Source organism: Nerophis lumbriciformis, linkage group LG23 (assembly GCF_033978685.3).
Source record: "Nerophis lumbriciformis linkage group LG23, RoL_Nlum_v2.1, whole genome shotgun sequence".
Classification (NCBI taxonomy): domain Eukaryota; kingdom Metazoa; phylum Chordata; class Actinopteri; order Syngnathiformes; family Syngnathidae; genus Nerophis; species Nerophis lumbriciformis.
The window spans coordinates 38,850,783-38,868,455 of record NC_084570.2 but is presented as its reverse complement, the minus strand read 5'-3'; the positions used below and the strand labels follow the sequence as shown (position 1 = coordinate 38,868,455).

The window sequence follows — 17,673 nt, the reverse complement described above, 5'->3', positions numbered from 1 at the left end:
ATAACCCAAAGCTCATGACCATAGGTGAGGATGGGAACGTAGATCGACCGGTAAATTGAGAGCTTTGCCTTCCGGCTCAGCTCCTTCTTCACCACAACGGATCGATACAGCGTCCGCATTACTGAAGACGCCGCACCGATCCGCCTGTCGATCTCACGATCCACTCTTCCCTCACTCGTGAACAAGACTCCGAGGTACTTGAACTCCTCCACTTGGGGCAAGATCTCCTCCCCAACCCGGAGATGGCACTCCACCCTTTTCCGGGCGAGAACCATGGACTCGGACTTGGAGGTGCTGATTCTCATCCCAGTCGCTTCACACTCAGCTGCGAACCGATCCAGTGAGAGCTGAAGATCCTGGCCAGATGAAGCCATCAGGACCAAATCATCTGCAAAAATCAGAGACCTAATCCTGCAGCCACCAAACCGGATCCCCTCAACGCCTTGACTGCGCCTAAAAATTCTGTCCATAAAAGTTATGAACAGAATCGGTGACAAAGGGCAGCCTTGGCGGAGTCCAACCCTCACCGGAAACGTGTCCGACTTACTGCCGGCAATGCGAACCAAGCTCTGACACTGATCATACAGGGAGCGGACCGCCACAATCAGACAGTCCGAAACCCCATACTCTCTGAGCACTCCCCACAGGACTTCCCGAGGGACACGGTCGAATGCCTTCTCCAAGTCCACAAAGCACATGTAGACTGGTTGGGCAAACTCCCATGCACCCTCAAGGACCCTGCCGAGAGTATAGAGCTGGTCCACAGTTCCACGACCAGGACGAAAACCACACTGTTCCTCCTGAATCCGAGGTTCGACTATCCGGCGTAGCCTCCTCTCCAGTACACCTGAATAGACCTTACCGGGAAGGCTGAGGAGTGTGATCCCACGATAGTTAGAACACACCCTCCGGTTCCCCTTTTTAAAGAGAGGAACCACCACCCCGGTCTGCCAATCCAGAGGTACTGCCCCCGATGTCCACGCGATGCTGCAGAGTCTTGTCAACCAAGACAGCCCTACAGCATCCAGAGCCTTAAGGAACTCCGGGCGGATCTCATCCACCCCCGGGGCCTTGCCACCGAGGAGCTTTTTAACTACCTCAGCAACCTCAGCCCCAGAAATAGGAGAGCCCACCACAGATTCCTCAGGCACTGCTTCCTCATAGGAAGACGTGTTGGTGGGATTGAGGAGGTCTTCGAAGTATTCCCTCCACCGATCCACAACTTCCGCAGTCGAGGTCAGCAGAACACCATCCGCACCATACACAGTGTTGGTAGTGCACTGCTTCCCCTTCCTGAGGCGGTGGATGGTGGTCCAGAATCGCTTCGAAGCCGTCCGGAAGTCGTTTTCCATGGCTTCCCCGAACTCCTCCCATGTCCGAGTTTTTGCCTCCGCGACCGCTGAAGCCGCACACCGCTTGGCCTGTCGGTACCTGTCCGCTGCCTCAGGAGTCCCATGAGCCAAAATAACCCGATAGGACTCCTTCTTCATCTTGACGGCATCCCTCACCGCCGGTGTCCACCAACGGGTTCTAGGATTACCGCCACGACAGGCACCAACTACCTTGCGGCCACAGCTCCAATCAGCCGCCTCGACAATAGAGGTGCGGAACATGGTCCACTCGGACTCAATGTCCAGCACCTCCCTCGTGACATGTTCAAAGTTCTTCCGGAGGTGGGAATTGAAACTCTCTCTGACAGGAGACTCTGCCAGACGTTCCCAGCAAACCCTCACAATGCGTTTGGGCCTGCCAGGTCTGTCCGGCATCCTCCCCCACCATCGCAGCCAACTCACCACCAGGTGGTGATCGGTAGAAAGCTCCGCCCCTCTCTTCACCCGAGTGTCCAAAACATGAGGCCGCAAATCCGATGACACAACTACAAAGTCGATCATAGAACTGCGGCCTAGGGTGTCCTGGTGCCAAGTGCACATATGGACACCCTTATGCTTGAACATGGTGTTCGTTATGGACAATCCGTGACGGGCACAAAAGTCCAATAACAAAACACCACTTGGGTTCAGATCCGGGCGGCCATTCTTCCCAATCACGCCTCTCCAGGTTTCACTGTCGTTGCCAATATGAGCATTGAAGTCCCCCAGTAGAACGAGGGAATCACCCGGGGGAGCACTCTCAAGTACTCCCTCGAGTGAATCCAAAAAGGGTGGGTACTCTGAGCTGCTGTTTGGCGCGTAAGCGCAAACAACAGTCAGAACCCGTCCCCCCACCCGAAGGCGGAGGGAAGCTACCCTCTCGTCCACCGGGTTGAACTCCAACATGCAGGCTCTGAGCCGGGGGGCAACAAGAATTGCCACCCCAGCCCGTCGCCTCTCACTGCTGGCAACGCCAGAGTGGAAGAGAGTCCAGAACTGGTTCCAGAGCCCTTGCTGTGCGTCGAGGTGAGTCCGACTATATCCAACCGGAACTTCTCTACCTCGCGCACTAGCTCAGGCTCCTTCCCCCCCAGCGAGGTGACGTTCCACGTCCCAAGAGCTAGCTTCTGTAGCCGAGGATCGGACCGCCAAGTGCCCTGCCTTCGGCTACCGCCCAGCTCACATTGCACCCGACCTCTATGGCCCCTGCTATGGGTGGTGAGCCCATTGGAGGGGGGACCCACGTTGCCTCTTCGGGCTGTGCCCGGCCGGGCCCCATGGGGACAGGCCCGGCCACCAGGCGCTCGCCATCGTGCCCCAACTCCGGGCCTGGCTCCGGAGGGGGGCCCCGGTGACCCGCGTCCGGGCGAGGGAAATCTGAGTCTCGGTTCTTGCATTTCCATAGAAGTCTTATATATATATATATATATATATATATATATATATATATATATATATATATATATATATATATATATATATATATATATATATATATATGATATGTGTGTGTATGTTACTCATCAGTTACTCAGTACTTGAGTAGTTTTTTCACAACATACTTTTTACTTTTACTCAAGTAAATATTTGGGTGACTACTCATTACTTTTACTTGAGTAATAAATCTCTAAAGTAACAGTACTCTTACTTGAGTACAATTTCTGGCTACTCTACCCACCTCTGTAAGTAAGTAAGTAAGTTACCTCGGCCACGGTGAGAACAAAGTACATGGACGGGTGCTGAGGGTCGATGCCCTCCAGCTTCATGCCCTGCTTGAAGGCCTTCTTCACTGCAGGAGCTCTCTGGCTCTGCACACACAGCAAAGGAACATTTTACTGCTCAATCATTCCACTTCACACATGATCGAAAATATCTGGAAAAAAGTATATCTATGATATAGATGAGTCTTTAGGAATATATAACTGTAATTGTGCATACACTTTTACTTACTTTAGGGTTGGGCGATATGGCTGGAAACTGTATCACAATATTAGTGTTTTATATCGGTCGATATCAATAATTATTGATATTTTTATGAACTATGGAAAATAAGGAGCAGGAGAAAAATATATTTGATGTCACATGTAGTAACCTTCTTTTTTTATTTATTTGTATCATTTTTCATTTTTTATTATGAAATATGAATAGCTACAAAAAATAAAAACAATTACATTTAAATAAAAAAACATACTTACTGTATTTTTCGGACTATAAGTCGCACTTTTTTTCATAGTTTGGCCGGGCTCCAGTGCGACTTATATGTTTTTTTCCTTTTTTTATTATGCATTTTGGGCAGGTGCGACTTATACTCCAGTGCGACTTATACTCCGAAAAATACGGTAAATAAAAAATGTAAATATACAAATTAACTTCCTGTGATTATAATCCCTCAGCTATCAAAACAGAAAGGAAATGTCAACACAAGCATGAAAACACTCAAACAATGCCAACAAAATATTAAACTCACATTGAACACTTAACAATAAGATCTTAAAAATTATGAATATGTAAGAAATGCTTCATAAAGTGCAAGAAATTAGTGCAAAGTGTGAAAATGTAAACTATTTTCTGCAGGTTTAGTGGCAGCTGTGCTCTAAAGGGTGAGCGCAGCTAAGGTGGTGTGGTGTTAGCGCTCTTACCTTGCATGTACAGACCACATTGGTCTGACTACAATCCCTTTTGAAAACATCCAAAAACGTTTTCCTTTTTGATCGACAATTTCTTTATTTGGACTTTCTCTTCTCACTTCATGCAAAGAATCAACCAAACTTGATAGTTGATACTGTAACCTGATCGGCTGTTAGCGTGTCACTACTCCTGATCAGTCATCACTTCCTGGTTACCACAGAGCCTTTGTTTATGCAACCAACCTTGCTTCTATAATTCACCTTTCTCTCGACGAAGAAGCAAAACTCAATTTTTATTAATATCTATGTATTGATATCGTTTTATCGCCCAGCCCTAATTCAAACATATATTTTTCTACACATAACAGCACAAATTTGAAAAAAGATCTAGTTAAGCAACTTTTACTCTGTATTTAATTATGACATCATTGCTATTATTACATCTTAGAGTGATGTGACAGTTTTTAGGTTTTGGAATTATTTTCCTGTGTTATGGGTTCATTTCTGTTGCAGCGTTCCTTCCTTCTTTCATTCTTTCTACTTCCTGCTCGTCCCTGACACACCTGCCTCAGTTTGTGGAATAGAACCCGCACCTGTAGTCAAACACCACCGGACTGCGTTGTTTACTGTTTGTGTTTCATGTGTTGCTGATTTTGACACCACAATTTGACCTGCACGTTGCCTTCTGTGTCTGCATCTTGGGGTCACGCCAACTACTGCCATGCCAGTTCCTGACAATATTCATGTCACAGTTGACCAGGATAGTCAAATAAATATATATTTGTGCAACTGCTTATTTAAATGTAATTATACATATGAATATATATAACAATATACTTGATTACATATCTAATTAGGGCATTTTTATCTTTATTAGATTTTATACTGGTATATTGTAATCATTTACCAGGATCATGAAATAAATTATAATAGTACAACTGCTTTATAAAATGTAATAATACATAAAAATATACAGTATATAACAATATACTTGATTCTATATTTAATTGGGGCATTTTATTTATTTAATATATTTTATACTGGTATATTATAATAATTTACAATTAAGGTATGTAAATAAACATTTACTAAATATATCTGTGTAAATAACTCATTTTACAACATATATATATATATATATTTTACCAGGGTCATGAAATCAATTATGTTTGTACAACTATTTTAAATTTTTTTAATAATACATAAAAAATATATTACAAAATACTTGGTCCTATATTTAATTAAGGCATTTTTTTTTATCTTTATTAGATTTTATACTGGTATATTGTGATCATTTACCAGGTTCAAGAAATAAATTATAATAGTGCTACTGCTTTTTTATATGTAATAATACATGAGAAATATATAACAAAATACTTGATTCTATATTTAATTAAGGCATTTTCTATATTCATTAGATTTTATTCTGGTATATTGTGATCATTTACCAGGATCAAGAAATAAATTATAATAGTGCAACTGCTTTTTTAAATGTAATAATACATGGGAAATATATAACAAAATACTTGATTCTATTATTTAATTGGGGCATTTTATCTTTAGTAGATTTTATGCTCGTATATTATGATAATTTACCAGGATCATGAAATTATAATTTTACAACTGCTTTTTTAAATGTAATAATACATACATATATATATAACAATATAATTGATTCTATATTTAATTAGGGCATTTTTATCTTTATTAGATTTTATACTGGTACTTTTAAGTCATAATTTACCAGATTCATGAAATAAATTATATTATATGTACACTTGCTTTTTTAAATATAATAATACATAACAAGATATAGCAATATTAGTTATTGTATTTTTAATTATGTTATTATTAGATTTTACACTAGTACATTCCTGTCATAATTTACCAGGATCATGAAATAAATCATATTTGTACACCTTTTTTGAATGAAATAGTACCTAAAAATATATAACAACATTAGTTATTGTATATTTAATTATGTTATTATTAGATTTCACAGTAGTACATTAATGTCATAATTGATCAGGATCATGAAATAAATGATATTTGTACAACCACATTTTTAAATGTAATAGTACATATTAAATTCAACAATATTTAAATGTTTAAATGTATTCTATCAGGGTTTTGTTATTAGATTTGACAGGCACATTTTTAATTGTAATAACAATACATTCTAAACTTAATTAGCATTTTACTATTATTAGATTTTATTCTAATATATTGTTATAATCTGTCATGATCACCAAATAAAATTGTATTTGAACAACTGCATGTTAAAATGTAATAATACATACAAAATTATTTCTTATATTTAATTAGCGTACAATTAGATTTGATATAAAGTATTTCTTATATTCAATTAGCGTATTATTAGATTTGATGTTAATTATTTCTTATATTTAATTTTCGAACAATTATATTTGATATAGATTATTTCTTATATTCAATTAGCGTATTATTAGATTTGATATAAATAGTTTTTTATTTCAATTAGATTTTATATTAATTATTTCTTATATTCAACAATAATGATAAATGGGTTATGCTTGTATAGCGCTTTTCTACCTTCAAGGTACTCAAAGCGCTTTGACAGTATTTCCACATTTACCCATTCACACACACATTCACACACTGATGGCGGGGTGAAGTGTCTTGCCCAAGGACACAACGGACGTGACTAGGATGGTAGAAGGTGGGGATTGAACCCCAGTAACCAGCAACCCTCCGATTGCTGGCACGGCCACTCTACCAACTTCGCCACATCGTCCCGTATTAGCGTATTATTAGATTTGATATAAATTATTTATTATATTCAATTAGCGTATTATTAGATTTGATATTATTTCTTATATTTAATTTTCATACAATTAGATTTGATATAAATTATTTCTTATATTCAATTAGCGTAATATTATATTTGATATGAATTATTTCTTATATTTAATTTTCGTACAATTAGATTTGATATAAATGATTTCTTATATTTAATTTTTATACTATTAGATTTGATATAAATTATTTCTTATTTTTAATTTTCATACAATTAGATTTGATATAAATGATTTCTAAAATTAAATTTTCATACAAATAGATTTGATATAAATTATTCCTTATATTTAATTTTCATACAATTAGATTTGATATGAATAATTTTTTTATATTTAATTTTCATACAATTAGATTTTATATAAATTATTTGTTATATTTAATTTTCATACAATTAGATTTTATATAAATGATGTATATTACATTTTATTACAATTAAATTTGGTATGAATTATTTCTTATATTAAATTTGTGTACAATTAAATTTGATATGAATTATTACTTATATTTAATTAGCGTATTATTAGATTTTATATTAATTATTTCTTATATTTAATTTTCATACAATTAGATTTGATATAAATAATTTCTTATATTTAATTTTCATACAATTAGATTTGATAAAAATGATTTCTTATATTTAATTTTCATTACAATTAGATTTGATATTATTTCTTGTATTCAATTAGCGTATATTTAATTTTTGTACAATTAGATTTAATATTATTTCTTATATTTAATTAGTGTATTACTAGATTTGATATGAATTATTTCTTATATTTAATTTGCGTAGAACTAGATTTGACATAAATTTATTTCTTATATTCAATTAGCGTATGATTAGATTTAATACTAATTATTTCTCATATTTAATTTGCATACAATTATATTTGATATTAAGTATTTCTTATATTCAATTATATTTGATATAAATTACTTCTTATATTCAATTAAATTTGATATAAATTATTTCTTATATTCAATTAGATTTAATATAAATAATTTGGTATATTTAATTAAATTTGATTTAAATTATTTCTTATATTCAATTAGATTTAATATAAATTAATTCTTATGTTCAATTACATTTGATTTAAATTATTTCCTATATTCAATTAAATTTTATATAAATTATTTCTTATATTTAATTTTCATACAATTAGATTTGATATTATTTCTTATATTCAATTAACGTATTATTAGAGTTGATATTAATTATTTGTTATATTTAATTTTCGTACAATTAGACTTGATATTATTACTTATATTTAATTAGCGTATTATTAGATTTGATATGAATTATTTCTTATATTTTATTTCCGTACAATTAGATTTCATATAAATTATTTCTTATATTCAATTAGATTTGATATGAATTATTTATTTAATTTAATTTGCGTACAATTAGCTTTGATATAAATTATTTCTTATATTCAATTAGCGTATTATTGGATTTGATGCTAATTATTTCTTATATTCAATTTTATTTGATATAAATTATTTATTATATTCAATTAGATTTAATATAAATTATTTCTTATATTCAATTTAATTTGATTTAAATGATTTCTTATATTCAATAAAATTTTATATAAATTATTTCTTATATTCAATTAGATTTGATAGCAGTATATTGTGATCATTAAATTATTGAACAATTGTATTCTTAAAACAATATCAGATGTTTTCAAATGTCCCCAAATAATGTGTTCTTTAATAATAACAGGTGCTGGTATTATCATGATGTTTGTATTAAGTGGTGTTATTACTGAGGGAAGGAAGGAGGTGTTTATTAGAAGACAATGAAATAGCAAACGTCTGACATATGATATGATGTATGAACATGTGAGATACAACAAACTGACCTCGTGGAAAAGGTGGTCTGGAGCGGCGATGGACTTGGTTTCTTGGAGATATTGTGTCCAGGTCCACTGCTCTGCCTTCATGTCTCCACCTTCAACACATACAATTCTCTCTTCATCACAGCACCTTTTTTTTGTGATGTCACATCAAGACACATGTCTAAATATGGTCACTTCCTGCCCCACTGCAGTCCAACATACATGATGAGGCTGGATCATGTCAGTATGAAACCACATATTCAAATATTAATGTCTCACATTGGTTTTTATTCTACATATTGGGGCCTAAATGAAAAAAGTTTAATTTCCTATGATCAATGAGACATATTCACCAAGTTTTCTTAGCACAATTCAATATTTCCCGTAGTTTCCCGACTAAAAGTTGCTACCTTTTTCCTACGCTTTGCACCCTGCGGTTTAGAAAACACAAATTTACCGATTTTTCTTTGTTGACGGCCATAATGCAAATAGTTAGGAAAACAAAAACAAAGCAAAGACAATAAAAAGTAGGGTTATTGTTTGTGCTATGGCGCCATCTTTTGGACAAGTCTGCTCACTTCTGTTTAGCCTGAGCTTTGAACTGGAAGTACAAGTGCCGTTTCGTCTTTAATCGTCCATAGCGTTTCTACTCGAATGGATTCTTCGTTTGTAAGTTTTACAACTTAACTAAAACTATTATTACAATTCTTACTTATTAAAGCGTCGCACGTAGGAGTGTTTTCATGCATATTTGCACGTGCTATCGTCGTGTAATCACTGGACACAACTCACAATTTTAGCAAGTACATATTTCTAATTTCTAGTCAAAGTCCTAATCCCCTGAATAATAATTTTTCAGGGAAACATTAAGAACTTGTTTTTAGGCAATGGATCATCACAAGTTTGATTTAAGACACAACACTTTACAAAACTAGTAAGTATAGCCAATATTATGGTTTAATTGCTCATTTCAATAACACTTTTAAGCTTTTAAAACTGAAATATGAAGTCTTATTTCAAGAAATCTTACCAAGACTATTTTGACTCCTTCCATAGTCAGATTTGTTTGCTCATTACAAGCAAAAATAACTTGTATTAATTTTGTTTGAACTCCTTTTAAGAGGGGCATTTTTTCCAGTGACCACGCTAGCGTCGTTAGCATTAGCTAATATGCTAACACATATACGAGTGTCTGTGTTAGTGTTATTAACTTACAATGTTTCAGTTTCACAAATTCCTCAGTAAATTCACCAAAACGTCATTTTGGAGTTATTGAGTCTGTTTAGCTGATTGGAGAGCTAGCTTGCGCAGCTAGTGGGTCCATGATGACGACTTTTGTTTTGTTTGATCACCCATTTTACTGCCGTGTTACAGACACAGTTTGGAAACAATTAAGGTATGTAAATAACGCCAGGGTTGTCAACCATTAGCTACTGTTGTTAAAGTCAAGAGTCAGATGACTAATTCAGCGGCAATATTTGAGTAGGCGCCGGGCCCCTCTGTAGTGGAAAAGTGGGGGCCCGAGGTCAAACTGGTTAAGAACCCCTGATCTATTTGACAGGATGCAAAAATCACGTCTTCAACATGTTTCTGCTTATTTTCACCTAAAATACCACAACAAAATGATTAAAATAAATACACATTAATTAACAAATGTGTTTTGTTACTTTAATTCAAAATAAATAATTTAGTAATTTGTTTATGCAAAACATGATGCAAATCACTTTATATATATACATATATACATATATATATATATATATATATATGTCTTAATTAGATTATCCAAAAAATACCACGATACCGTGGTAGAGCGCAATATATGTATGTGTGGGAAAAAATCACAAGACTACTTCATCTCTACAGGCCTCCTGATGATTGAAGAAACCCCTCATGAAACAGGACTGTAGAGATGAAGTAGTCTTGTGATTTTTTCCCACACATATACATATACATATATATATATATATATATATATATATATATATATATTTACCTGTCCTGTTGAAGCAGCCGCATGGACTAATAATATTTTGTAAGTTACCGTAAGTATATTTGAAAGTTAAATATATTTGTAAGTAAATATATAAATATTTCTGTTTAAATAACTCATTTTACAATACATATATCTGCGACTTATAGTCCGGTGTGGCTAATATATGGGAAAAACAAAGGTTTTGCTAAATTTAGAGGGTGCGGCTTTTATACCGGTGTACTCTATTGCTCATTAAATATGCGTGGTGGTCAAACAAGCGCGTGTTCTCATTGGGTACCAGGTGCCATTTAGCACAATAATTCGACATGTCTGGGAACGCAGCGGACAGATAATCCTTGATGTCACTTGTTTTGATAAAGTAAAGGGATCTATTCCATTGCATAGTTTTAAGTTTTTGATCTAGGCCCCTTGCGTACTCAAGATAGTTTGCACGCTGCACAACAGCCATCTTGGCTTGGTTGACCACCAATTTTGATGAAGCATGCACCTTTTTAAGTGCTAGATACATGTAGGGCAACTATGCTTCTTACCTGCTCTGATGTGTCTGCTGTCTGCTCTGGAATCTTCCATTTTGTCATCCTGAAAATAAACATATACTTACCACATTTTCGTCGCAGTGAGGTGTGCATGCGACATATTTCACATAGCAAGTCTTTAGAGTAGCCAGTGTACAGCTTGTATGATGGGTGTGGCAACATGATGGTGTCACACGTGCTGCCGGCATTCAGTGTGGGGAAATATGAATTTCAACTGAAGCAGAAACCTAACACGTTGACTTTTATGAACCACAGCTCTCCAGTTGCTGGCAGCACTCATGCAGCCCAAGACCTTGATGCTACCAATATATTTAACTCAATGATATTGCTACTGGCCACATACTTACAGACCATGATGTCTGACTGTTGACTCACTTTCAGTGGGTAGCAAATATACACTGCTGTACACTAACTAATCTAAAATATATACTGCTGTACACTGATTAATCTAAAATATATATTACTGTACACTGACTACTCTAAAATATATACTGCTGTACACTGACTAATCTAAAATATATACTGCTGTACACTGACTACTCTAAAATAAATACTGCTATACAAGCTGTACACTGACAACTCTAAAATATATACTGCAAGACCAGCTGCACACTAACTATTCTAAAATATATACTGCTATAGACTAACTACTCTAAAATATATTTACTGCTGTGCACTGACTACTCTAAAATATATACTGCTGTACACTGACTACTCTAAAATATATACTGCAATATCAGCTGTACACTGACTATTCTAATATACTGTATATATTGCAGTACACTGACTACTCTAAAATATATACTGCAATATCAGCTGTACACTGATTACTCTACAAACACCGTTTCCATGAGTTGGAAAATTGTGTTAGATGTAAATATAAACGGAATACAATGATTTGCAAATCATTTTCAACCCATATTCAGTTGAATATGCTACAAAGACAACACATTTGATGTTCAAACTGATAAAAACAATTTTTTTTTGCAAATAATCATTAACTTTAGAATTTGATGCCAGCAACATGTGACAAAGAAGTTGGGAAAGGTGGCAATAAATACTGATAAAGTTGAGGAATGCTCATCAAACACTTATTTGGAACATCCCACAGGTGTGCAGGCTAATTGGGAACAGGTGGGTGCCATGATTGGGTATAAAAACAGCTTCCCAAAAATTGCTCAGTCTTTCACAAGAAAGGATGGGGCGAGGTACACCCCTTTGTCCACAACTGCGTGAGCAAATAGTCAAACAGTTTAAGAACAACGTTTCTCAAAGTGCAATTGCAAGAAATTTAGGGATTTCAAAATCTACGGTCCATAATATCATCAAAAGGTTCAGAGAATCTGGAGAAATCACTCCACGTAAGCGGCATGGCCGGAAACCAACATTGAATGACCGCGACCTTCGATCCCTCAGACGACACTGTATCAAAAACCGACATCAATCTCTAAAGGATATCACCACATGGGCTCAGGAACACTTCAGAAAACCACTGTTACTACCGGTAAATACAATTTGTCGCTACATCTGTAAGTGCAAGTTAAAGCTCTACTATGCAAAGCGAAAGCCATTTATTAACAACATCCAGAAACGCAGCCGGCTTCTCTGGGCCCGAGATCATCTAAGATGGACTGATACAAAGTGGAAAAGTGTTCTGTGGTCTGACGAGTCCACATTTCAAATTGTTTTTGGAGATATTCGACATCGTGTCATCCGGACCAAAGGGGAAGCGGACCATCCAGACTGTTATCGACGGAAAGTTCAAAAGCCAGCATCTGTGATGGTATGGGGGTGCATTAGTACCCAAGGCATGGGTAACTTACACATCTGTGAAGGCACCATTAATGCTGAAAGGTACATACAGATTTTGGAATAACATATGCTGCCATCTAAGCGCCGTCTTTTTCATGGACGCCCCTGCTTATTTCAGCAAGACAATGCCAAGCCACATTCTGCATGTGTTACAACAGCGTGGCTTCGTAAAAAAAGAGTGCGGGTACTTTCCTGATCCGCCTGCAGTCCAGACCTGTCTCCCATCGAAAATGTGTGGCGCATTATGAAGCGTAAAATACGACAGCGGAGACCCCGGACTGTTGAATGACTGAAGCTCTACATAAAACAAGAATGGGAAAGAATTCCACTTTCAAAGCTTCAACAATTAGTTTCCTCAGTTCCCAATCGTTTATTGAGTGTTGTTAAAAGAAAAGGTGATGTAACACAGTGGTGAACATGCCCTTTCCCAACTACTTTGGCACGTGTTGCAGCCATGAAATTCTAAGTTAATTATTATTTGCAAAAAAAAAATAAAGTTTATGAGTTTGAACATCAAATATCTTGTCTTTGTAGTGCATTCAATTGAATATGGGTTGAAAAGGATTTGCAAATCATTGTATTCCGTTTATATTTACATCTAACACAATTTCCCAACTCATATGGAAACGGGGTTTGTAAAATATATACTGCTATACAAGCTGTACACTGACTACTCTAAAGTATATACTACTATACAAGCTGTACACTGACTACTGTAAAATATATACTGCAATACCAGCTGTACACTTTCTTTAATCCTCTTGGCCCCCTTGGGAGCATAGGGCGTCTACCATGGATCTCCACCTCACTCTCTACTGTGCGATGGTCTTCGCTTCTTGCCAGGAGATCCCCATCTTGGTCAGTTCATCAAGAGTGGACCGCCTCCAGTTGAGTTTTGGTCTCCCTGGCTTCCTCTTGCCTTGAGGGTTATAGTCCAGGGCTTGTCTTGCTATGTTTCTCGGATCCTTCCTAAGTGTATGGCCTATCCATCCCCACTTTCTGCTTTTGATTTCATCTTGAATTTGCTCTTGGTTCATGGGTCTCCACAGGTCTCCATTTGATATCTTGTTGGGCCACCAAATCCTCAGTATGTACCTGAGACAGTTGTTAATAAACACTTGTAGTTTATTGATGATTGATTTGGTGGTTTTCCAAGTTTCACAGCCATAAAGAAGGACAGATTTTACATTTGTATTGAAGATTCTGATTTTGGTGTTTCTGGAGAGCTGGGAAGAGAGCCATACAGGTCGGAGAGTTCCAAAGGCATGTCTTGCTTTGCTGATGCGCAGCTCGACATCTTTATCAGCTCCTCCATCTGTGCTGATGTTGCTTCCCAGGTAGACAAACTCGACCACATCTTTCAGGGGGTGCTCCTCGATTGTGATAGGTTGATAGCATTTGGTGTTGAGCCTCATGACCTTGGTCTTCACAGTGTTTATCCTGAGGCCTATTTGTTTACTGTGTTCATGCAATATGGTGGTTGTGTAGCTGTACACTGACTACTCTAAAATATATACTGCAATACAAGCTGTACACTAACTACTCTATTACTTTAAAATCTATACTTCTATACAAGCTGTACACTGACTACTCTAAAATATATACTGCAATACAAGCTGTACACTGGCTACTCTAGAATATAAACTGCTATACAAGCTGTACACTGACTACTCTTAAAATATATACTGCTGGCTGCACAAGCTTTACACTGACGACTCAAAAATATATACTGCTATACAAGCTGTACACTGACTACTCTACAATATAAACTGCTATACAAGCTGTACACTGACTACTAGGGATGTCCCGATCCGATATTTGGATCGGATCGGCCGCCGATATTTGCAAAAAAATGCGTATCGGCAAAGCATGGGAAAATGCCGATCCAGATCCAGTTTAAAAAAAACTCCGGTCCGTGTTTTCCAACGCACCAATTTAAATAATACATTCCACTTTTCTGCTGCTCCCTAATTTCTGTTCCGCATTTTCCAGCACACCTTCAACACATCCACACGTCTGTGGATTCTCACGCAGTTGCTTTTAGCTGCTGGCATTACATGACAGGCTCTTCTCACTCTTTCCTGTCTCTCCTTCTCACAGACAGCAAGTGCACCTTCTTACACACGTCACATACTGTCACGACACACGTCACGTCATACGTCACATACGTATACGCCCTCTCCCAGCAGAGAGGTAGCAGCATGGCTAACGTTAGCTGTGGTGCTAGCGCAGCCGTGCGCGCCTGTGCAATTACTATGGTGTCACATTAGTGCCAAAAATCCGAGCGCATAAAAACTGTTATTGCGCGCTGATTCTCCACTTCGTGCGCGCGACACACAATTTTGCGCGCGCGTGGTGCCTTTTTGCGCGGGCGCGGTGCTTTTCTGCGCGCGCGCGGTGCCTTTCTGCACGCGCGCCGTCTCGGTCTGTGCGCTGTCATGTTTCGTTTTGGCACTTTGGGGGCGGGTATGCTTAGACGGCTCCTTCTTTCTGATTGGTCAGGGGAAAAATGCTCAGAGCCAATCAGAAGTATAGCAGGGCGGGTCATCGTCAATATGTATCAAGATTTACGGAGGATGAAGTGGATAAAAAAAATGTCGCGCGCTGATGAAGGTTATTTCATACCACATAAACACAATACAGGGTAATACAAAATGTGACCCAAATAAATAATAAGACAACAAACACCATAATCACATATTTCAGCCAGAACTCGTCCACCAGCAATAACATCCAACCATAACATTATTTTATAATTTCACTTCTTCTTGAACATTTGTTTTCTAATTTATGGAATTTCTTTTGATTAAGCCATAAAAGTAATGAAATAATATTTGAATTTTGTTTTTAAAATGTTAAAAATAGCCTTTTAATAATGTATTCTGAAACAGTTTAAAATAATCAGAGAACTGACTAACACTGACCCTACACAACTATGTTGCACAATTAAGTCATTTTTTTTTTAAAGAGAAAGAGGTAATTTCAACAGGTACAGCATCCTATGTCATATCTACATGTAATAAGATTTGTAACAAGGCAAACCGTTTGTAAATTGGTCGAAAATCGAGCAAGTTATGGTAATGTAATTAGTACATGTACCATTGACATCAATGTAATGATTGAGGCTAGCTGTGCGAGGTAAGATGGCTACAACGTTGCTACGCTGGAGAATGATTGGTCATATGAAAAATGCTCAGAGCCAATCAGAAAGGAGGGGCCGTCTAAGCATACCCGCCCCCAAAGTGCCAAAAAGAAACATGACAGCGCGAGGAGAGATGCCAGGAGTACACAGAGAGCGCACAGACCGAGACGGCGCGCGCGCAGAAAGGCACCGCGCGCGCGCAGAAAGGCACCGCACGCGCGCAAAAAGGCACCACGCGCGCGCAAAAGGGTGTCGCGCGCGCACGAAGTGGAGAATCAGCGCGCAATAACAGTTTTTATGCGCTTGGATTTTTGGCATTAATGTGACACCATAAATTGCGCACTGCTCAAACGTCCTATGCGCACGGCAAATCTATGCCACGCACAAAATCAAATAAAAAAATAAGCGCATAACAATTTTCGACACACGGACACGACAGAGAAAACAGTTTTCGTCATCATTGTTCAAATATTGTAACGTCTGTCGAGACGCTATCTCCATTCGGTGCCACACGTCCACACCATCAAAATGCTGAGGCAAACATTTCCAGATAAACACCGTATGAAAAAAATAGTGATTTTTTTAGTTGTGATTTCCTTCTCTGCATGAAAGTTTAAAAGTAGCATATATTAATGCAGTATGAAGAAGAATGTTTTAATGTAGACACATAGAATCATCATACTGCTGTCATTATATGCATCAAGTGTTCATTCAAGGTTAAGGCAAAATATGGAGATATATATCGTGTATCGCAATATGGCCTTAAAATATCGCAATATTAAAAAAAGGCCATATCGCCCAGCCCTAGTTCAATGATGCCATTTCTGTTTGTCATGTATAATTTTGTCTATTTTGTGTTTATCCTTGAATAAACATGTCAGTTTCTTGTTACCAACCGTTGTGTATTATTCAAACTCACCTAATTCAGCTGGCTAGTTGTTATCAAGAGTACTAAAACCCTTTTCAACATGATTCTGACAACTAAGTAGGCAAAATAACTTTAAACTTTAATATATGCTCGGATAGGCCAGTATCGGTCAGTATCGGTATCGGTCAGTATCGGTATCGGATCGGAAGTGCAAAAACAATATCGGTATCGGATCGGAAGTGCAAAAACCTGGATCGGGACATCCCTACTGACTACTCTAAAATATATACTGCTGGCTGCACAAGCTTTACACTGACTACTCTAAAATATATACTACTATACAAGCTGTACACTGACTACTCTAAAATATATACTGCTGGCTGTACAAGCTGTACACGGACTACTCTAAAATATATACTGCAATACTAGCTGTACACTGACTACTCTAAAATGCATACTGCTATACAAGCTGTACACTGACTACTCTAAAATATATACTACTGGCTGTACACTGACTACTCTAAAATATATACTGCTATACAAGCTGTACACTGACTACTCTAAAATACATACTGCTGGCTATACAAGCTGTACACTGACTACTCTAAAATATATACTGCAATACAAGCTGTACACTGACTACTTTAAA

At 37.1% G+C, this 17,673-nt stretch overlaps 1 protein-coding gene across 9 annotated transcripts in view; it reads right to left on the bottom strand.

Annotated features, from left to right (window-relative positions):
• The window catches only part of l3mbtl1 (L3MBTL histone methyl-lysine binding protein 1), a 74,276-nt gene that overhangs the window by 31,945 nt on the left and 24,658 nt on the right, over window positions 1-17,673 (bottom strand). For all 9 annotated transcript variants that reach the window (XR_012051133.1, XM_072915902.1, XM_072915903.1 and 6 more), the window contains 3 exons: window positions 11,197-11,245; window positions 8,695-8,783; window positions 3,074-3,178 (listed from right to left, as the gene is read on the bottom strand). Coding sequence is in view for 8 of the 9 variants with exons in the window: in XM_072915902.1 (XP_072772003.1) it covers window positions 3,074-3,178; window positions 8,695-8,783; window positions 11,197-11,245 (243 nt within the window). In the remaining variant the exon portion in view is untranslated. The remainder of the gene's footprint in view (window positions 1-3,073; window positions 3,179-8,694; window positions 8,784-11,196; window positions 11,246-17,673) is intronic.